The 23,316-nt window shown below is 43.1% G+C and overlaps 2 protein-coding genes across 2 annotated transcripts; one reads left to right on the top strand and one right to left on the bottom strand.

Moving 5' to 3' along the window:
* Positions 1 to 7,579: 7,579 nt before the first annotated feature.
* Positions 7,580 to 7,990, top strand: LOC141126460 (histone H3). Its single transcript, XM_073612402.1, has one exon. It carries the CDS (start codon positions 7,580 to 7,582, stop codon positions 7,988 to 7,990), a length of 411 nt encoding a protein of 136 aa, XP_073468503.1.
* Positions 7,991 to 8,988: 998 nt separating this feature from the next.
* LOC141129676 (histone H1.5-like) lies at positions 8,989 to 9,824 on the bottom strand. The gene has a single exon (XM_073617770.1). It carries the CDS (start codon positions 9,790 to 9,792, stop codon positions 9,127 to 9,129), a length of 666 nt encoding a protein of 221 aa, XP_073473871.1. The 5' UTR covers positions 9,793 to 9,824; the 3' UTR covers positions 8,989 to 9,126.
* Between the last annotated feature and the right edge of the window lie 13,492 nt (positions 9,825 to 23,316).

Here is a 23,316-nt window from a genome sequence, read left to right as displayed (position 1 = left end):
AGTGATTGTGGTGAGCAGGCAACAAAGGGTCTGAGCCAGAGGTGGTGGAACTGAGTTCCACCAAGTTCCCCCTGAAAAAAAGCCCTGTATATATATATCCTGGGGCCTTTTACTACAATCCCACAACGGCCCTTTCACATGTTCTGCAGTGAGCTCCCCTCCTACTTTATGCTGCCACCCCCAGAAAAGAAGAGGTATATGGCACCAGCATACAAAGAAAATATAAGGGTCCAAAGCAGTGGGAGAACTATCAGGGTTGCAAAGGTTGTCTTGCCACCGGGCCCTGGTGTTCTGCCACTGTAGGGTTCCCCAGCCTCCTCTTGCTGTCCTGCTATTGACAGCGCTGGTCTGGAATCTCTTCGAATTTAAAGGCTGGTTCTCCTGTCCTAAGGACGGGAGAAATCAGTCTGTTTTTTCAGTAACTGAGAGTCCTGGTGGAGTCCTTCCTGCCACTCGCTCTTCTCCCTGCCAATGAGGATGCAGGAGAAGGAGCAGATCGGGTGGCCGTAGTTGTGTGAGCGCTCGCATTATGCAGTGTCAGCGAGCGGAGGGAGGGGGTTGGAATCAGCCGCAGAGGCTGCCTGGGGATGCTCTCCCTCTTAGACATTGCCTTTTTGTAAAGAAAAAAAAAACAAAAAAAAAAAACAACATTAATGGGGGGGGGGCACATGGTGGGGCACAGCACAATGCCCCCCCTAGGGACGCCATTGCACCTACCCCATCCTCCCCGCTGTATTCTGTGAAATACAGAACACAGCAGGGACCTGAGAGGATGCGCAGTGTGACTTGCGCATGCGCAGTGTGGAACCAGGAAGTGAAGCCGCACGGCTTCACTTCCTTATTCCCTTATCGAGGATGGCAGTGGCAGCAGTCGAGAGCCGAAGGACAGATCGGCTTCGGCTGCCGACATTGCGGGCTCCCTGCACAGGTAAGTGTCCATATATTAAAAGTCAGCAGCTGCAGTATTTGTAGCTGCTGGCTTTTATTTTTTATTTTTTTTTTTTTTTTTTTTTTTTTCAGCGGACCTCTGCTTTAAGTGGTTAAAAAAAAAAAAAAAAATGTTTGGGCTGAACATTCACTTTGATTACAATATGCACATATTTTTTTTTTTTTTTTTTTTACTCAATTGAACCTCTTTTTAACACTTTACATTTTTAATCCCCTAATGATGATAATACAATTATAAAAGCTTTCAGACAATGGGGGAATGATGGGAATAAAATGGTTTCCAGGATTGGAGATCATGTGTAAGTTCACCTATAAATGTGTAGATATTAGTAAAGGTGATAAACATGTCCAATGCCCTAGGGACAATGTTCTACCTTTACCTTCTATAAAGGACTGTGTGCTGTCCGAGGTGATCTTGTCATCAGATTTGTATGTAGCTGATACTTTGTGTTTATTTGTGTCATTTACCTATCAGGCAGCTTAGGGCTTTATCTTTGTACATTGATCTGCTGTTGATGATTGAAATAGATACAAATAGACGAAGATTTGGCTGGGCTGATAGAGTAGATACAATGTTTCGTTTTCTTGCTCCATTGTGTTGTGGGTTAAGAACACCACGATCTTCTTAGCTTGTCTTTTCAGATAAAGTAACAATGTAAGGCGGGAGATTGTGGGAGATCTTTGATTGTAACAATGTGTGAGTGCGGCATAAGTGTTTATTCAGCTCTGCCACCTTGTGGTGATTTCTGGTAGATCACTGGGGTGTGTGTGTGCAGTACAAGGCGATGAATAGAGGAATGTATACAGCCAGAAAGTGGAGATGATCTCCGCAATCCATAGAGAATCAGGATGGGAATAGAAGGAAGGTTTATTCATCCCCCTCCCAATCTGACCGACCTACTCCTCATCTAAAGATCCTTCTTATTAGGATTATTAAACGCCCACTGCTCTGATTGGCTCAGAGTTCAAGTTCCTGGTTTCAAATTTTCCCCGCCTAAATAGTGAAGAACGTTACAGACAAATAATCAGCCCCTATTATACCGCCAAATCCGACACTAAGATCATCCAAAGAGACATTTATCCGAGAAATATTATCAATGCTTTATGTCTGAAATTATTAAAAATGGATTCTGAAGATCGCTGAATAATGTAAAACATTTCTATATGTTCTCTTCTATTTCAAGTCCTCAGAATGCAGAACATGATAGTGAGATGACTTCTCTCATAGATCTCTACCTTTCTATATGATGATGGGAAATCAAGTATTCCACGTTTCATCATTAGATCTGTATAGGATCATGGAACTGACCTCTATCAGATATGTACCAGTTACAGATCTCCCCCCATAGTAAAACTAGAATAAATTAATTTGGATGGATTTATTCTCACTATAATACATCCTCAAATCAATAACTTGCCATCAGATTGTACAAACCTCATTGTATAGATAATCTGTTATTTCTTCATTGATAACGGGTTAAGAATTGTGATAAAATGTGATGACAGCTCATTGATGGAAATGGTGGGTGGCTCTTAGAAGAGCCTTTGTGTCTTGTGTTGGGGTAATGATGATGATGGGGGGATTACTTGGCGCTGGTGTACTTGGTGACGGCCTTGGTGCCCTCGGAGACGGCGTGCTTGGCCAGCTCTCCGGGCAGGAGGAGGCGGACGGCGGTCTGGATCTCCCGGGAGGTGATGGTGCGGCGCTTGTTGTAATGAGCCAGGCGGGAAGCTTCGCCGGCGATGCGCTCGAAGATGTCATTGACGAAGGAGTTCATGATGCCCATGGCCTTGGACGAGATGCCGGTGTCGGGGTGCACCTGCTTGAGCACCTTGTACACGTAGATGGCATAACTCTCCTTCCTGCTCTTCCTCCGCTTCTTGCCGTCCTTCTTCTGGCTCTTGGTCACGGCTTTCTTGGAGCCCTTCTTGGGCGCCGGAGCTGACTTGGCTGGTTCAGGCATGATAAGGGTTAACGATATCTTCTCCGCTCTGTGAAGGGAAAATGTGCTGGAGCCGCCCTCATGTGCTGCTTATATAGGCGTCCTATGCAAATGAGCCTCATCCCTCCTCACTCTTCTATTGGAGGATTCAATCATGTGATGGGGAGTGACGTCGTGCTTTTTTTTCTCCTTTACAGATTGGTTTAGAGACAAGTCAGGACAGTATTGGCTGGATTGAAACAGGACCAATCACAGCGTGTGACGTCAGAGCACTGAGTGTATAAATGAAGAGGAGTGGCTGTGGGGTGACATTCTCTAGTCTCGATCATTCGGTGATAATGTCAGGACGCGGCAAACAAGGAGGCAAGGTTCGGGCTAAGGCCAAGACCCGATCATCCCGGGCTGGTCTGCAGTTCCCAGTCGGTCGTGTTCACCGCCTGCTCAGGAAGGGCAACTATGCCGAGCGGGTCGGGGCCGGAGCTCCCGTCTATCTGGCCGCCGTGCTCGAGTATCTGACGGCTGAGATCCTCGAGCTGGCCGGCAACGCCGCCCGCGACAACAAGAAGACCCGCATCATCCCCCGACACCTCCAGCTGGCCGTCCGCAACGACGAGGAGCTCAACAAGCTGCTGGGCGGAGTCACCATCGCCCAGGGAGGAGTCCTGCCCAACATCCAGGCCGTGCTGCTGCCCAAGAAGACCGAGAGCCACAAGGCCGCCAAATCCAAGTAATCATCCCGACAATTCCTCCACCTCTATTACCCAACACAACGGCTCTTTTCAGAGCCATCCACCTCTCCATACAAAGAGCCCGACATACATTGTTTTGTTTCCTAGTCTCCGATGTTATTAATGTGATTCATAGTTCACCCTAAAAGCAAACCCTTTGTATTCTTCTTACAGGTCAGTAGTAAAGTAGGAAGATTCGGCCCCATTATACTTCTCCATACAAAGACACATACATTGTTTTCATTTCTATTCTCCAAGTTTTTATATTCGTTATTTGATGTATATTGCACTCTAAAAGCGAACACTTTGTATTTATTCACACTTCTTACAGCTGAGTAGAGACTCAAAGTAGGAAGATTCAGTCGCATTATACCGCTAAACCCGACATTGTAGAAGTTCTATTCATAGATCTCATCTTCCAAATGACGTCACTTGTGTCGGTTTTCAAGTTCCAAATATTCCTTCCAAACCGGTAAAATCCCGGAAGATTGCTGCTACAATCCCGCCAAGTAAACCCAACCGATCTTATTTGGGGGATCTGATTGTCCTCCCACCCGGATCACATCTGTCCGTCCTAAACCGCAATTAATTGACCGATATTTCTTCTTCTCTTACATGTAGCGGTGACAGATTGTCCTCATATCACACCCCGAATCTGTCTATAGAGAAATGTCAGGTGACTGGCAGTAATCGGGACACCGCCAGATAAATATGTACAATCATTTCACAAAACTCGGTTTCCTGTTTAGGTTCCAAATATGTGAAATCCTCCCGGCCCCGCCCCTTCAAGGTGGCGGCTCTCTGACGACCTCCAAGGACTCCCCAAGTGACAAATGTAGAAAAGAGGAGAGCCACAGACCAAGAAAAGTGATGTTTATCGGTGGCTCAACAACCTACCTGAAAAACAAAAGTGAGATAACGATATTGTAAGCCAAAACTATATACGATCTATACACACTGGGTCGTTTAGATTTTTTTTAGAACATCTAAAGAAAATTTAGATGTCGGATTATATAGTGTATGTTCAGCTAATAAAAAAAAAAAAAAACACACTTGGCAAAAGTTTTTCATTACAGGAGAAATCTATAGACAGCCCTTTGGATGAGAAGGTGGGTGGCCTTGAGAAGGGCCTTTGTGTAGATGAAGTGGGTAGTAGGTGTCTATGAGGGTTTAGCCTCCGAATCCGTAGATCCATGGCGGTGACGGTCTTCCTCTTGGCGTGCTCGGTGTAGGTGACAGCATCGCGGATGACATTCTCCAGGAAGACTTTGAGCACTCCGCGGGTCTCCTCATAGATGAGTCCGGAGATGCGCTTGACACCCCCTCTGCGGGCCAAACGTCGGATGGCGGGTTTGGTGATGCCCTGGATGTTGTCCCGGAGAACCTTCCTGTGCCGCTTAGCGCCTCCTTTCCCCAGACCCTTCCCTCCTTTACCGCGACCAGACATAGCGCCTCTTCTGTGGTACTAAGAAGAACTGAAATTAGCTGATGGTCCGCCCACCCTCCTTTTATAGAGACTGTGCGGACCTGATGGGAAACCATCCTGTGAACAGGCGGAGTCATGTCCTCTCATTACACAGAAAATAATTTCATTAATTTGTAAGCTTTATAAACATTCTACTGGTTTCAGATTCATTGAAGCAACAACAATTCATCTTCCTTATCAATGGTTTTCTATTTATTTCTTCGAGAAAAAAAAATCATCTTTCATCTCTAGTAACAGCAATTGCTGATAATGATTTTATATTCATAAAAATGTTGCTTTGAAAAGGAAACAACAATAAAAATATTACCAACTTCTCGATCTCCCGTTCATAAGTCTATGCGGACCTGATGGGAGACTGACGGAAGGGGCGGGGTCACAACCATTCTGTCCTGTGCAGAGATTGACATCTATTCAGAGTCTTGTAAACATTTTTCTTAATTTTTAGTTACAAAGAAGAAATCGATTTGGTTCTTCAGGCATGAAATGTTTGCTTTAATCATTCATTGTATAGATTTATCTGGCAGTGTCACGATTACTACCTATTGTATTTCCCCATGTCTTTACATATTTCTTTTTAGGAATGTTCTGATTGTGAGAAGGACAAAATCTTTAACTGCTACATCTGTGAAAAGAGTGGCAAATACAGATCGCTCAGTGACATGATGGAGATCCGGTGATTAAATGCTCACTACTTTATTCCCATAGAAAGGTAGAGATCTAGAATAACAATCATTTCTCTATCATGTTCTGTACGCAGCAGAGGGATTATCCTGGATTCTGAGGACATGAAATAAAGGAGAAGATATGGAAGTATTTTATATGTTTTAGTAATAATCAAAATTCATTTGTGGTCATTCCTGACTAATCCAAAATCTGCTTGAAAATAAAGCTTTGCTTATATTTCTCCGTTAATCTCCCATCTGATCTCCTCGGATCTCGGGGTCGGATTTGGCGGTATAATAGGGATTATTATTTGTCTGTAGCGCTCTATATAATTCCGGCGAGAAAATTTGAAATATCTCGCTCCGTACTTGATCAGTAGATTAATCTCTATAGTGAACAATTTTATAGCAGGGCGGGTTCTGAAGTGTGAAATATAATCCAAGACCAAATTAATTTGATATTAAGAACGATTCTTAACTACTTGAAGTGTCGGAAATGACACTTCAAGCGGCGGTTGGAGGGCGGATTGTCTGGAACGTTTCTTGGAATTCCGGCGGGAAACTTGGAATGAAACCGTTTAAAAGTTGAACCAATCACAGCTACGGGGGTTTCTCCCAGATAGTAACTTTTCAATTTTGCGGAGGAGGATGAGGAAGGAGATGAGATGATTGTTTGGAATCTAAATGATCTCTGGAAGAAATGAATCAAAACTAAAAGGATGAAGGAAAATGAAGAGGAGTCCCTGTAATGAGATCACATTGTTCTATAAAACAGAATCTTTATTCAATACAATCAATGCCGGTAATATTTGTTGGTATGGAGGTGTGTGGTCATCACATTGTTCTCCCATAGAGATCACACCTCGTTTTCTAGATTTACAATCAGATCTCCCGATAACAATGTATGCAGAGGTATAATGCGGGTGAACTTTGCTACTCACTTATGAATAAATACAAAGTGTTTGCTTTTGGAGTGCATTATACGGTTAATAAATAGATATATCAACTGGAGAATAGGAAACAAAACAATGAATGTCAGGCTCTTTGTATGGAGAGGTGGGTGGCTCTGAAAAGAGCCGTTGTGTTGGGTAATAGAGGTGGAGGAATTGTCGGGATGATTACTTGGATTTGGCGGCCTTGTGGCTCTCGGTCTTCTTGGGCAGCAGCACGGCCTGGATGTTGGGCAGGACTCCTCCCTGGGCGATGGTGACTCCGCCCAGCAGCTTGTTGAGCTCCTCGTCGTTGCGGACAGCCAGCTGGAGGTGTCGGGGGATAATGCGGGTCTTCTTGTTGTCGCGGGCGGCGTTGCCGGCCAGCTCCAGGATCTCAGCCGTCAGATACTCGAGCACGGCGGCCAGATAGACGGGAGCTCCGGCCCCGACCCGCTCGGCATAGTTGCCCTTCCTGAGCAGGCGGTGAACACGACCGACTGGGAACTGCAGACCAGCCCGGGATGATCGGGTCTTGGCCTTAGCCCGAACCTTGCCTCCTTGTTTGCCGCGTCCTGACATTATCACCGAATGATCGAGACTAGAGAATGTCACCCCACAGCCACTCCCCTTCATTTATACACTCAGTGTTCTGACGTCACACGCTGTGATTGGTCCTGTTTCAATCCAGCCAATACTGTCCTGACTTGTCTCTAAACCAATCTGTAAAGGAGAAAAGAAAGCACGACGTCACTCCCTATCACATGATTGAATCCTCCAATAGAAGAGTAAGGAGGGATGAGACTCATTTACATAGGACACCTATATAAGCAGCACATGAGGGCGGCTCCAGCATTACCAGCGAAGCATTGATTGAGCAGTCATGGCGAGAACCAAGCAGACAGCCCGTAAGTCCACCGGAGGCAAAGCTCCCCGCAAGCAGCTGGCCACCAAAGCCGCCCGCAAGAGCGCCCCGGCCACCGGCGGAGTCAAGAAGCCTCACCGCTACAGGCCCGGCACCGTGGCTCTCCGAGAGATCCGCCGCTACCAGAAATCCACCGAGCTGCTCATCCGCAAGCTGCCCTTCCAGCGCCTCGTCCGAGAGATCGCCCAGGACTTCAAGACCGACCTGCGCTTCCAGAGCTCCGCCGTCATGGCTCTGCAGGAGGCCTCTGAGGCTTACCTCGTCGGACTCTTCGAGGACACCAACCTCTGCGCCATCCACGCCAAGAGGGTCACCATCATGCCCAAAGACATCCAGCTGGCACGCCGCATCCGCGGGGAGAGGGCATAGAGAGACACACTCCGAACTACTACTAATCCCAACACAAAGGCTCTTTTCAGAGCCACCACATCCTCCTATACAAAGATCTATATACTCCATCATCATCATCACACCGACTATATGACAGGGAAACTCGTACAAGGAGAACCCACAAATCTCAACTTGCTCAATACTTAGAGACGTCTACAATTATATACTGATGTTTTATTTAACTTGCACTTTTTTTTAGTAACATATGGGGGGAGGGGAAGGTCTCACTTTATCTCCTCTACTAGCATTTGTGTAATCAGGAGATCAGAACTCTGTACAAGGAAGAATGAATCCGGGGAACTCCCCTGAACCCCCATTGTTCCATTATTCACTACCGCCCATTGGGGGGGGTAATTGTTGCATAATGGAAAATTGTGAACTATTGGCGGGCATTTTGAAAATGTCCAACTCCGCCAATCATAGCAGTCTGTGCTTCCTCTGTCAACCAATGAGAACGTTTTTAGGATCCTACACTTAAAAATGTGATATCGGGGGCCGCTAAACCGATCTTAAGTCTTTAATGGGGGAGGGGGATGGTAAATCTGTAACTGAAATGGATATTTAGTAAAGAGTACATTGTCCACATAACACAAGGATCTTGTCGCTGATCATTGTAACACGTCCAGGGGATGATGTGTCTCCCCTCTAATGATCACAGAAGGATCTGCAGTCGCTGCGTTCCATATTGAAGTGTCAGAATTCCTTGTACAATGATCGTCTAGAAGAGGAAATGTTCATCCCCTCCTCCCCGGGGAGATCCCGCAGACAGTGTGCGGGAATTGTCTCCGATTTGCAGGTCTCCAAACAGCACCACAGATGTGTTATATATATATATATATATACATATATCTATATTGGGGGGGGGGATACCTGAAGCTATCCTTTGTATCAATGACGGATGTCATGTGAAGAGTCCTGTGATCGGATCTCCCGCTGTATTCTATATTATTCTATAGAGGGGATTGTGTAAGGTGGTCACATTGCTCTGTATGGAGGACTTCTAATGCGGCCCCCCCTGGTCGCTGTGTGTATGTAGAGCTCTGTCAGGAGGAGGTGGGTGGCTCTGAGAAGAGCCTTTGGGGGGTGTAGATGAAAGGAGGTCTCTCCGGTGGGGATTATTTCTTCTTTGGAGCGGCCTTCTTGGGCTTGGCTGCTGTCTTGGGTTTAGCCGCCTTCTTAGCCGGACTCTTGGCGACTTTTTTCGGCTTGGCTGCAGCTTTGGGCTTCTTGGGGCTCTTTGTCACCTTCTTGGCTTTGGCAGCTGCAGGCTTTTTTGCGGGTTTCTTGGCGGCCTTCTTGGGGCTCTTGGCTGCGGTGGGGGCTTTGGTGGTGGTCTTCTTCTTGGGGGACTTGGCTGGCTTCTTGGCGGCCGGCTTCTTGGGGGACTTGGCCGCAGCCGATGGCTTCTTGGTGCTTTTCTTGGCGCCTGCCGCCTTGTCCTCCTGCTTCTTGTTGATCTTGAAGGATCCGGAGGCTCCATGTCCTTTGACCTGGACGAGGGTCCCCTTAGTCACCAGCCCCCTGATGGCGATCTTGAGGCGGCTGTTGTTCTTGTCCACATCGTATCCTCCGGCGGACAGGACCTTCTTGAGGGCGGACAGGGAGACCCCGCTGCGCTCTTTGGAAGCGGCCACGGCTTTGACGAGGAGCTCGGACACGCTGGGACCAGACGGCTTCTTGTTGCCTTTCTTGGCTCCTCCGGCTGCTACCTTCTTGGCCGGCTTCTTCTTGGCGGCCTCCGCTGGAGGAGCGGCGGCTGGGGCGCTCTCAGTCTCCGTCATGATTCTAGAACTATTGTCACTGCAATAGATACATACATTGGTTTGCGCCGCTCTGGCTTATATAGAGACGTTCTGCACTGCTATTGGTCAGTACAAAGCTTTAGTCTGCACTGCTATTGGTTACACATTCGACACGCCCACTGACTGTCACTGCTGAGTTGGGGAATCTTCTCTCTCTTGTTGTGTTTTCCGGACAGAGAGAAAAATGATTTTATTGGGAATAGAACGATGTCCGATCTTCATCGGGGACCCGATCTGCTCACTGGACTGTCACTTATCGGGGGTCACTTACAGCTGTCAGGAGCTGCTGAGGAGGCTGAACACAGGGGCTGCAAACACAGCCATCCTCCTGAGTGTGTGTCCCATTCTTCCTTCTATCTTGTTTTCTACACAAATTCTACCCAGAAAACAATCTTCTCACATCTCCCACTAGAATGATCTTCACAATAGATGAGTGAAGAGTGACCATCGGGAAACATTTCCCCCTAATACAGAACTCTGCTCATCTATAGCTGAGTAGAAGGAGCCTGGAACAAAAACATCAGCCGGTGACATGAGATCCTTGTGTGATGTGATGGCAGATATTGTTATACATACAAATGTCTCAGCTGATTACACAATGTCATGTTTGATGTGCTATGTATCATTATCTGGTCACCATGATACATTTATTGTTATCCAGATACTTTGAGTATGTTTATCGATCTCGTTTACTACACAGCTATATATCCTACGCAGGTTTTTGAATCCTTCTTTCTAAAATATGTGTATTGTTTTTGGTAATTAAAGAAGCAATCCATCAACATTCGATTCCCTAAGAGACCATTTCAGTTATAAGAAATTTGCCGATAATCCTAACATAGTGTAACTTGGGGTGGATCTTGATAGTAAATAATGGCTATTTGTAGATTAGTGAGTGGTGGATTCATTTCTAGAACCACGAATGAAAAAAAAAAAAAAAAAAAAAAAAAAAAACCTGCATACTGACCACTATACTTATATGTATTTGCATTAACACAATATTTCAGGACAATCTTTCCGGGTGTTTCCTTCTTCTCACTCCAAAAAGAACTAAAAGAAGGGAATACACCAAACGTTTGAACCTGGGGATTTAATTTGTATTGCAAATAAAAAAAATATCCCTCACTTTATTCAGTTGTTTTTGTTACACATATTCTAATGGGGCTACAATCACCTCTCCGAGCCACATAAGCGATGGCCTAGTGCACTATAACTGAAAGGAAGACGTATAAAGAGGAGAAATATTAGACCCCCTTTTATCAGCTCATCTCTGTATACTCAATATTATCTCCTCTCCTCTAATAGTAGTAGATCGATGCTCTAATGAATTCCGGCTAATCCTGAAAATATACAGCGCTAAAAACTTTCCTTGATCCTAATCACATGGAAAGTACATGTATCTAATAATTTAAAATAATAAATCTCCAGAGACCCAAATATGCATTCCAAATAACTACTATATTATTGTGAAGAACAAAAAAAGGATAGATAGATAGATATCATACATGATGTCCGCCTCCTCCGCCAATTGTATTCTGATTTATACTCAATATATAACACACCTCTCCTTCCTATCATTAATAGCACCGGACCATTGGTATGTAAAAAAGCATCGCTCCTCTATATCCTGAATAGCACTTCTCCACTGTATCCTAATTAGCACGACTCCACCAATATCTCCATAAAGAGGACCTGTCACCTGACCAATACTATCACATAGGGGGGATGGGAGACACTGGGACTGAAAAGACCACCAATATATCCATAAAGAGGACCTGTCCATCCAACTGGGGCACCCCTTAGTTCAAATCCTGTAAGTTGTTTTATACCAGGGAGGGACCTGGAAGTGACCCTCTGGAGATTTACTCTGATCACTGACAATATTCAATAAAAAGGAATAAAAAAATGGATCCCACTCTATTCCAAATAAAGGTGCAACACTGACACCTGGCGGTGACAAGATACATGGCATCTGTACTGAGATCTGGGAAGAGATACAATGTGATTCGTTGTAATGTTTTCCTTCCTAATTCCCAAATTGTGTTTTACAATGTAGACTTTTGTAGCTGAACCAGAACAATGTCTGGGGATCTAGTGAATTGGAAACACTGGAAAGCGGCCATCTAGATACTTGACATTTTTTTTTTTTTTTTTTTTGGGGGGGGGGGTACCTGTTTTGTTTTTTGTTTTTTGTTTTTTTTGTTTTTTTTTGGGGGGGTAGATGTGCCTGGCTAGCAAAGCCCATCGAATAATCCAGAATTATTTTGTACATGGTTAGAATGAGATGCCAGCTCTGATGTGTGGTATGTGGGGGGCTCTTAATTCATTTCTTCTATATAACACAACAGACAAGAGCCACCCACCTCTCCATACAAAGAGCCAGATGTACATTTCTGTAAAAATATCTGATTGTAAATATAGATGTTAGGTGCAACTTTTAAACAAGTTGCTTATAGTTTATATTGCTTTGTCTAATTATTGCTTCATATAGGAATTAAGACACAGAGTCAGGTATGTCTGTATCAAAGTTCTGAGCATCCCCCAAAAGGACTGCTCCCTTTACTTCTTTTATAGGCAGTTCCAAAAGCAGTAATCTTATCGGCATTACCAAATGAGGTTAAGGTACAAAGAGTTTCTCATCAGCGAACATGTAATGATTATTCAGCAGTTCCAAATTCCATCTAGATACAGATTGATAGAACAATTGATACGTACATAGGTAAGAAAGGAGCACAAACAATTTAAATAGAACAATTGATACGTACACAGGTAAGAAAGGAGCACAAACAATTTAAATAGAACAATTGATACGTACACAGGTAAGAAAAAACAGAAACAATTAAAGTGGAACTCTAAGTCATTATTTCAACCCTATCATAGATAATGGAAAGTTTGATCTCTATGGGAGAACAATGTGATAATGACAACACACCTCTCCATACCAACACACCTTACCAGAATAGATTGCATTGAATAAAGCTTTCAGTTTATAGAACAATGTGATCTCATTACAGGGACTCCTCTTCATTCTCATCCATCTTTTATTTGTGATTAATTTCTTCCAGAGATCATTCAATAGATTCCAATCATCCTCCCGACTGGAAAAGAACACAGATCTCCTCTCCTCCCTCACCCTCCTCAGGGGAATAAACAAATAATATCTGAGAGAAGCCCCCATAACTTTGATTGGTTCAACTTTCAAACGGTTTCCTTCCAAATTTCCTGTCGGAATTCCATGGAACGTTCCAGACAATCCGCCCTCCAACCGCCACATTCGATAGGAATCTCCCCATACTTTCCGGAGAACATTGCTCAGCGGATCCTTTCATTTCCGACACTTCAAGAATCGTTATTTATATCAAATTCATTTCGACTTTAATGTTATTTCACAATTCAGAATCTGTCCTGCTTTTTGCAATAGAGATTAATGAAAAGTTTACTTAACAAGTATGGAGAGAGATCTTTTTCTGGAAACCTCAAAAGAAAGATATGACTGGTTGATGAATGAAAGCCCATAACTGTGATTGGTTCAGACTTCAAATTGAATTTCACATTCTCCCGCCGGAATTATATAGAGGATTACAGATAAATATTCATCCCTATTATACCGCCAAATCCGACCCTGAGATCCGAGGAGATCATCAGATGAGAGATTTATCCGAGAAATATCATCAACACTTTAATTTCAAGCAGATATTTTGATTAGTCAGGAATGACCACAAATGGATTTTGATTATTACTAAAACATGCAAAATACTTCCATATCTTCTTTATTTCATGTCCTCAAAATCCAGGATAATCCCTCTGCTGCGTACAGAACATGATAGAGAAATGATTGTTATTCTAGATCTCTACCTTTCTATGGGAATAAAGTAGTGAGCATTTAATCACCGGATCTCCATCATGTCACTGAGCGATCTGTATTTGCCACTCTTTTCACAGATGTAGCAGTTACAGATTTTGTCCTTCTTACAACCAGAACATTCCTAAAAAAGAAATGTGTAAAGACATGGAGAAGTACAGTAGGTAGTAATCATCACACTGCCAGATAAATCTATACAATGAATGAATAACACGAATATTTCATGTCCGATAAACCAAATCGATGTCTTTTTTGTAACTAAAATCCAGCAAAATGTTTACAAGGCTCTGAATAGATGTCATTTTCTGCACAATCTAAAAGATAAAATTGGAGTTATTGTAGCTAAGAGAATATATACTGTGTGTGTGTGTGTGTGTGTGTGTGTGTGTGTGTATATATATATATATATATATATATACACATACACACACACAGTATACATTCTCTTAGCTACAATAACTCCTATTTTATCTTTTAGGTAGGTTGTTGAGCCACCGATAAACACGGTCGTTGTGGTGCTCTCCTCTTTTCTATATCCTCAGATAACTCCGGGGACCCCCAATGACCCACCCCCAGTTGACAGAAGGCTGCCTTCTTATTACAAACCTTCATACTTATCTCTAGAGGCCTGTGATTTACTAATACATTTTCTGTCAAACTGTATAGAAAATTGGGCTTTTATTCCAGGGGTGATTTTAGGCTTCATTTATTTTGTGAATTGTTTTGTTTTTACTTTCTCCTAATTTCGATTTTTTTTTTTTTTTCAAGCTTGGGATGTTTAATAGTTCAATGGGCGATGTTATACCCGTATTTGACCACAGGATGGCGAAAAAGAGTGGAATGATTTTACTTTCTGGCTCTATCCTGTGTTCAAATATTGGTATAACATCGCCCTTTTTGAAATTCATAAAATGGTGGTTGTTGTAATACTTTTTGTCACACCGTATTTGCGCAGCAGTCTTACAAACACACTTTTTTTGGAAAAAAAAATCACTTTTTTAAAATAAAAAAATAAGTCAACAGTAAAGTTAGCCCAATTTTTTTTTATATTGTGAAAAATAATGTTAGTAAATTGATACCCAACATGTCACGCTTCAAAGTTGCGCCCGCTCGTGGAATGGCGACAAACTTTTCCCCTTGAAAATCTCCATAGGCAACGTTTAAAAAATTCTACAGGTTGCATGTTTTGAGTTACAGAAAAGGTCTAGGGCTAGAATTATTGCTCTTGCTCTACCGGTCGTGGCGATACCTCACATGTGTGATATGAACACTGTTTTCATATGCAGGCGCTTTTACATTTTTATTTTATTTTTCTTATTTATTTTACCTTTTATTTTTATTTTTTTCACAGTTCTTTAAAAAAAAAAAAAATTGGGTCACTTTTATTCCTATTACAAGGAATGTAAGCATCCCTTTTAATAGAAAAAAGCATGACAGGACCTCTTAAATATAAGATCTGGGGTCAAAAAGACCTCAGATCTCATATTTACACTAAAATGCAATAAAAATGAAGAATAAAATGTCCCTTTAAGAGTATTGGGCAGGAAGTGATGTTTTGACGTCACTTCCGCCCTGCAATGATATGGAGACGGGTGGGGAACATCTTCACTCGCCTCCATGTCAGGCTAGGGAAAGGATCCCATTGCCTCCGCTGCTGCTGCCGGCTCCTGAAAGCGGCGGAGGGCACCGGAGATCGGCGCGGGGAGGGGGGGGCCTCTCCCGCCATCGATAAAAGTGATCTTGCGGCGAATCTGCCGCAAAGACCACTTTTATCTTGAAGCGGACCGTCCGCTCTTGAACAGGATTCTGGGGTTATGGTAGCTAGCTGCCACCATAACAACGGTATTCCTCTTCAAAGTAGCAACCTAAAACGATGGCGGGTGCTCCGTAAGTGGTTAACCACTGCTGGGTTTTTTTTTAGGTTTTACTAAAAAAAAAAGAAAAAAGGCTGAAAATTTTGAAAAAAAAAAAGTTTTTCTTAGTTTGTCAGTAAATGTTGCAATTACGGTAAGTATTTTTTCTACTTTACTGATGGCCACGGATGAGGTGGCACTGATGAGGAGGCAGTAATATGCCGTACTGTTGGGCACTGACTGGTATCACTGATGTGCACTGATTGGGGTCACTGATGTGCACTGATTGGGGTCACTGATGTGCACTGATTGGGGTCACTGATGTGCACCACTGCTGGGGCCTTACTGTAACCAGGGCACTGATTACTTGTGCTGGTTCCCCTGCGAGGCAATGCTACTGATCAACTCTCCTGTTCTGTTAGTGTGAGGTGAGGAGGTGAGGTGAGGAGAGCCGATAAACGACACTTCCATGTTTACATGTGACTGGCTATGATTTGACACCACCAATCACATGAGTAAAGAGCCGTGTCATCGGCTCTTTACCGAGATCAGGGTCGTGCCATGTCCTAGAAACATGATGCGACCACGATCACCACGCTGTGCTCCCTCCCGCGGGGCGTCATATGACGTCGTCCCAGAACGAGAGCCGCACCGCTCCTCCATCATTTGACGGTGAGCGGGCGGGAATTGATTAAATGTTAACCATTTGCTACTTAAACTTTTGTTCATTACATCAGTGTTCTTCAATCGACAGCCCCTCTCTCTGAAGTCGTATCAAATTGTTACAAATCTCACAGTAGTGCTGAAGTCGGGCTTTAAATCGCACCAATTTACTACCTGGTGTGTCCGCAGGCTTAACATTAACAAAATAAATAAACGGACTCCTTGTATCTTTAGAATTTTAATAAAGTCTTTATTTTTCAAATGATCAATACAGCTACAGCAAGGACACAGTCAGCTGTGTGTGTTGTATGAGCTTCAGTCGGGGGCATTGCTCGGGTTCCCAGTGACCCTGGGCACAAACAAAAGATATAACATTGCACACAGCAAGGACAAAATACATGATTAACCACTTGCTGACCCAGCCTTCTTCTGACATTTGTTGCTTACAAATTAAAATTCATATTTTTTGCAAGAAATTTACTTAGAACCCCCAACATTATATATTTATTTTTAGCAGAGACCCTAGAGAAAAAAAATAGTGTTTGCTGAAATATTCTATGTCACATTGTATTTGTGCAGGGGTCTTTTAAACGCAATTTATTTGGAAAAAATACATTTTAAAGTGGACCTTCAGTGATTTTTTTTTCAACTTTCAATCTAATAAATCTTCTGCCCTTGTTGTTTTAACTTTGGATAGTAAAACATTTTTTCTGTCAGTAAATCACTTATACAGCCCATTTCCTGTTTCTTGTCTGGTGATTAGCCTAGGCTTATGACATTATGCACAGCTCTCTCTCACTCTTGTAAGAGTTTGCCAGGAGAGGAAGGGGGATGAGTCATAAGAGGGCCAATGAGAGCTGCAGGGCTGGAGGTGTGCCTCTGTGTAATCCCAGGAAGTGGACAGGAGCAGCTTCAGCTGCCCACAGTTAAAATGGATGCAGCCAGACTCAGTGGAGGGAGATTTCTGCAGCATATTTGGCAAGTACAGAATCACGGTATATATAAAATAATATGCAAAGTGGTTGGAGGGAAGCATCAGAATGGCAAAGATGTTTTTATTACAAATTATGTGAGGAGACTGCGGTTCCTCTTTAATGAGTTAAAAAAAAAAAACACACGATAGTTACCCCAATTTTTTTATATAACGTGAAAGATGATGTTACACCGAATAAATAGATAACTAACATATCATGCTTTAAAAATAGGTTGATGCTGTAAACATTTCACAGGTTACCTGTTTAGAGTTACAGAGGAGGTCTAGCACTAGAATTAATTATCTCACTCTAACAAGCATGGCGATTCCTCACGTGTGCTTTGAACGCTGTTTATATATGCGGGCATGACTTCCGTATGCGTTCGCTCCCGCGCGTGAGCATAGAGGGATTCATTTTTTTTTTCTTACTAATTTTACTTACTGTTTTTTCCCCCTAAAGGGCCTTGTATGGATTGAGGGGGACACCGTACGCTGTTTCTTTTAAAAACATTTTTCTATTACTGGCAATAGTATTGTATTGCCAACAATTTAAATGTCTTTTTTTTTTTTTTTTCTTTAGAAACGTCAGTTTTGCTGCAGCAGGTTCTATACATGGTACAGATGTGCCACTTTACAGACAGACTAAGGGGAACCTCCAGGCACTATATTTAACCACTTCCCTACCCACCCATTGTCATATGACATTTGCAGATGGGATCTCCCATCCTGGGGTCCCCGAGGAGCCGATATGCTTTCCCGGCGGCCGCTATGTCCGCCGGGCACTCGTGATCGATCGTTACAGAGCAGGAATGTGGATCTGTGTGTGTAAACACACAGATCCATGTCCTGTCAGGGGAGAGGAGATCGTGTGTTTCTAGTATATAGGAACAACGATCAGTCTCCTCCCCTAGTGAGTCCCCTCCCCGTACAGTTAGAATCACTCCCTAGGTAACACATTTAAGCCCTTGATCGCCCCCTAGTGTTAACTCCTTCCCTGCCAGTGACTTTTATACAGTAATCATTGCATATTTATAGCATTGATCACTATAATACCCGAAGGGCCTGGTATGGACACGGGGGGGGGGGGGCACACTGTTTTTTAAAATTATTTTTTTAAGTATATTGCCGGGATCTGGCAATACATTACAGCCGTGAACAGTTTTGAATGACATTTTTTCCTTTAGAAATGTCATTTTGCTGCAGTACTTTTCTAAACATGGGAACAAATTTGCTACTTTACAGGCAGACTAAGGGGACCCCCCAGGCACTATATTTAAAGAAATATTTCATTTTTATTGTTTCACTTTAAGCATTATTAAAATCACTGCTCCTGAAAAAACATTGGTTTTTAAAACTTTTTTTTGCATTGATACATGTCCCCTGGAGCAGGACCCAGGTCCCCAAACCATGGCCCTCACTTGGCTCCATGGCATTCACTGGCGGAAGCAACGTCAAACGTCACTTCCGCCCAATGCTCTTAAAGGAGATTTTTTTTTTTCTTTTGTATTGCATTGAAGTGTAAATATGAGATCTGAGGTCTTTTTGACCCCAAGTCTCATATTTAAGAGGTCCTGTCATGCTTTATTTCTATTACAAGGGATGTTTACATCCCTTGTAATAGGAATAAAAGTGACCCACGTATATTTTTTTAAAAGGACAGTGTCAAATAATAAAAAGTAAAATAAAAAATTAAAGGGCCCTGTCCCGCCGAGCTCACGTGCAGAAGTGAACGCATACGTGAGTAGCGCCCGCATATGAAAACGGTGTTCAAGCCACACATGTGAGGTATCGCTGCAATCGTTAGAGCGAGAGCAATAACTCTAGCCCTAGACCTCCTCTGTAACTCAAAACTGGTAACCTGTAGACATTTTTAAGCGTCGCCTATGGAGATTTCTTAAGGGTAAAAGTTTGTCGCCATTCCACAAGCGGGCGCAATTTTGAAGCGTGACATTTTGGGTATCAATTTTCTCATCGTAACATTATCTTTCACAATATAAAAAAAATGGGCTAACTTTACTGTTACTCTTATTTTTTAATTCAAAAAAGTGTATTTTTTCCAAAAAAAGTGCGTTGTAAGACCGCTCCGCAAATACGGTGTGACAGAAAGTATTGCAATGACCGCCATTTTATTCTCTAGGGTGTTAGAAAAAATATACACCGTATTTATCGGCGTATAAAATGCGCCGGCGTATAAAACGCACCCCAAGTTTAGGAGGGAAGATTAACCCTTTCATGACTAAGCCTATTTTTGAAATTTGGTGTTTACAAGTTAAAATCCATATTTTTTGCTAGAAAATTACTTAGAACCCCCAAACATTATATATATTTTTTTAGCAAAGAATCTAGAGAATAAAATGACGATTGTTGCAATATTTTTTATCACACGGTATTTGTGCAGCGGTGTTTTAAACGCAAATTTTTGGAAAAGTGACACTTTCATGAATTTTAAAAAATCCAAACAGTAAAGTTACCCCAATTTTTTTGTATAATGTGAAAGATGATGTTACGCCGAGTAAATAGATACCAAACATGTCACCCTTTATAATTGCACGCACTCGTGGAATGGCGACGAACTACGGTACCTTTGAATTTCCATAGGCGACGCTTTAAAAAAATTTTACGGTTACCAGGTTTGAGCTACAGAGGAGGTCTAGAGCTAGAATTATTGCTCTCGCTCTGACGATCGCGGCGATACCTCACATGTGTGGTTTGAACACCGTTTACATATGCGGGCGCGACTTCCGTATGCGTTTTCTTCGCTGCGCGAGCTCGCGGGGACAGGGGCACTTTAAAAATTTTTTTTTTTTTTTTTTTTATTTAATTTATTTATTTTTGTACTTTATAAATTGTGTTTAAATTTTTTTTTTTTTTTTTTTACTTTTATTGCTGTCACAAGCAATGTAAACATCCCTTGTGACAGTAATAGGTGGTGACAGGTACTCTTTATGGAGGGATCGGGGGTCTAAAAGACCCCCCATCCCTCCTTTACACTTCAAAGTATTCAGATCGCCGAAAACGGCGATTCTGAATACTGTGTACTTTTTTAAATTCGGCGCCATTGGCAGCCGAGTAAACGGGAAGTGACGTCATGACGTCGCTTCCGCATTTACAAGAAGAAGGCTGGAACGAAGCCGCTCGCAGCTTCGTTCCAGTCCGCCCCCAGCCGCCGAAGGCAGCGGACCGGACACCGGGCCTCCCGATCGCACGGGAGGCCCGGTAACAGCGGCGGGAGGCGGCGGGAGGGGGGGGATGTCCCCTCCCGCTCCTCCGGTATAACAACCGAGCGGCTTTTAGCCGCATCGGTTGTTATATTCGGGTAGCCGATCGCCCGCTGAAAACAACGGTACCGGGATGATGCCTGCAGCTGCGGGCATCATCCCGGTATAACCCCGGAAAGCCGAGGACGCATATATGCGTTCGGTCGGCGGGAAGGGGTTAAGGAAAAAACTTACATTTAAATGCCCATCAATGCAGCCTTATCAGTGTCCATCTGCAGCCTTGTTCATCATTGCAGACTGATCAGTATCATTGCAGCCTTGCCTGGTGTCATTGCAGCATGATCGTTTAAAATTACCCCCGCTGAGACAGAGCTGGATGTCCTGTGTACTCGGCTCCTCTCGGCTCCTCTTGCAGTCCCGCCCAGTCCCGCCCCTTGGCCCGGCTACTATGATGGACATAACACAGGTCCAATGGCAGGACTAGGCGTGACTGCGAGCGGAGCCGAGTACACAGTACACTCAGCTATGTGTATATCGGCGGTGCTTGCTCCTCTTCCCCTCACAGACAGCAGGGATCGGCGTATAACACGCACCCACGATTTTCCCTGATTTTAAGGGGAAAAAAGTGTGTGTTATACGCCGATAAATACGGTATATAATGTTTGGGGGTTCTAAGTAATTGTCTAGCAAAAAAAAAAATGATTTTAACTTGTAAACACAGAGTCTGAAAAATAGGCCCGGTCCTTAAAGCGGAGTTCTACACGTTTTTTTTTTTTCAGTTTATTAAAAGTCACAAGCTACAAAAAGTGTATCTGCTGACTTTTAATAAACAGACACTCACCTGTTCTGCGGTCCAGCAATGCGGGCGCTCCTCTCTGCCTCGCTCCTCTCCCCCTCCCCTCTACCGACGCCGCCACTTTGGGCACCCACCTGTGACAGCTTTCGGCTTCATGGCCGGGCGCGCACTGTGCATGCACGAGTCGCTCGGCGCTCTGCTAGTGGCCAGGCAATCTTCTAGGACCTGTGACGTGTCCCAGAAGATTGCAGAGAGGGAGGGGCCACCTAGGGGGAGAGGAGGAGTCGCCAAGGCGGCCAAGAGCAGGAAGGAGGAATTGGGACAGGAAGTCCCACTCTAAATTAAGTACCCACTCCCCCCCCCCAAAAAAAAAAAAATGACATGCCAAATGTGGCATGTCAGTGGGCGAGGAGTGCTTAAAGCGGAAGATCCACTTTTGGGTGGAACTCCGCTTTAAGTGGTTCCACAGGGGCGCACTGGACACCCAACACAGCACAATTACATTTTCTGCTTCCAGTGGCACCACTGACACAAGGGCTTCTTTTACTTCAGTGACACCACATAGGCAAGGACAATTTTCCTTTCAGTGACACCACTAACTCAGGGGCATTATTTCATTCTAGTGACAGAGCTGACGCAGGATTTTTTTTTCTTTCCTTTCAGTGATACCACCAACTGAGGGACATTTTTTTTCTCTTTCTTTGCCATTGTTAGTCCCATATTTGTGGTCTGATTTTAGACTCTTCAGTGGTACTATTTTATTGCATGCCACAAATATTTTAGAACTCACCACTATTAGCCCAGTCCGCTCCCAAGGAGGACAGGAGGGTGTCTGATAGGAGGGGGAGGGGAACTTTCTTATCTTTTCCCTGGCCACTGTTTGACCTTTTCCCCAACACTGCAGGTAATCATGTTTTAATTAGACATGTGCACTGACAAAAAAAATGTGCTCATTTTCGTTTAATTCGTTTTTTTGCTTTTTTCAGGAAATTCGAAAATTCGGAAATCCGAAAATTTGGATTTTTGAACTTCCGTATTTTTTAATTTTCAAATTTCCGAATTTTCTAATTTCAAAATTTTCGAATTTCAAAATTTTCGAATTTCGGAATTTTCGACTTTTCAAATTCCAAATTGGCTATTTGTGAATGTAACGAATACGAATTTATCTGAAGTTACAAATTATCCGAAAAAACGAATGCCACATCTAAACAAATGGAATTTGGAAAAAGTTTTATTATCATTATTGTTATTTATTATTATTAGATTGTTATGTTCCATTCGTTTAGATGCAGTATTCGTTATTTCAGATAATTCTTAACTTCGGATAAATTCGTACTCGTTACGTTCACTAACAGCCAAATTTGAAAGGAAATTCCAATACCTATTATTTAATAGTTAGTTATTATTTCAAATTTTACTGATTTTCTTTCTTTTTTTCGGATTTTTGAATTTTTGAATTTTGGAATTTCAGAATTTTCTGAATTTGAAAATTCGGAAATTCAGAAGTTTGAAATTCGAAAATTCGGAAATTCATATTTCAGAAATTCGGAAATTCGTATTTTGGAAATTGAAAAATTCGGAAATTCAGATATTTTGGAATTAACAAATTTGTCAAAATGTTTTAAACAAATTTGGAACTAAACAAATTGCCCATGTCTAGTATTAATGGATACAGACCCGCATTAATGTTTGTCTTGTTTGTCTGGGGTTCACCTCTTTAATGCTATACTTTTTTTGAACAACGTAAGGGAAAGTGGTCACTCATAAGGTGCAAAGATTCATGGTCACGTGGACAATTTTGGAAAATGATGCCAGTCGCTATCCCTGCCCCTTTGGCCTGGATTTGTAAGCTAGCAAATGAATGGAACCGGATGATGTCAGCAGCGTTCGCAGCTTCCTCTTCAACTATTGACAAGGAAAGAAGAAAGCTGTCATATACAGAACTTCTGGCTATAAGCGCACACATAGCACTCCCCATGTCTTCTCAAAATGTAGTGATTAGTGCCTGACTAGCCAATTACAAGGCTGGAGAGCCATCACATAGGATTATCTTGCTTAATTCTGTATATGTGTAGAGCCGCTGGTTCAAATCCCCCATCCTGCACAGCCAGGCATACCTAATTTCCACAGGCGTCCAG

This window comes from Aquarana catesbeiana, linkage group LG02 (genome assembly GCF_042186555.1).
Source record: "Aquarana catesbeiana isolate 2022-GZ linkage group LG02, ASM4218655v1, whole genome shotgun sequence".
Taxonomy (NCBI): Eukaryota; Metazoa; Chordata; class Amphibia; order Anura; family Ranidae; genus Aquarana; species Aquarana catesbeiana.
This window is presented reverse-complemented; position numbering and strand designations above follow the sequence as displayed.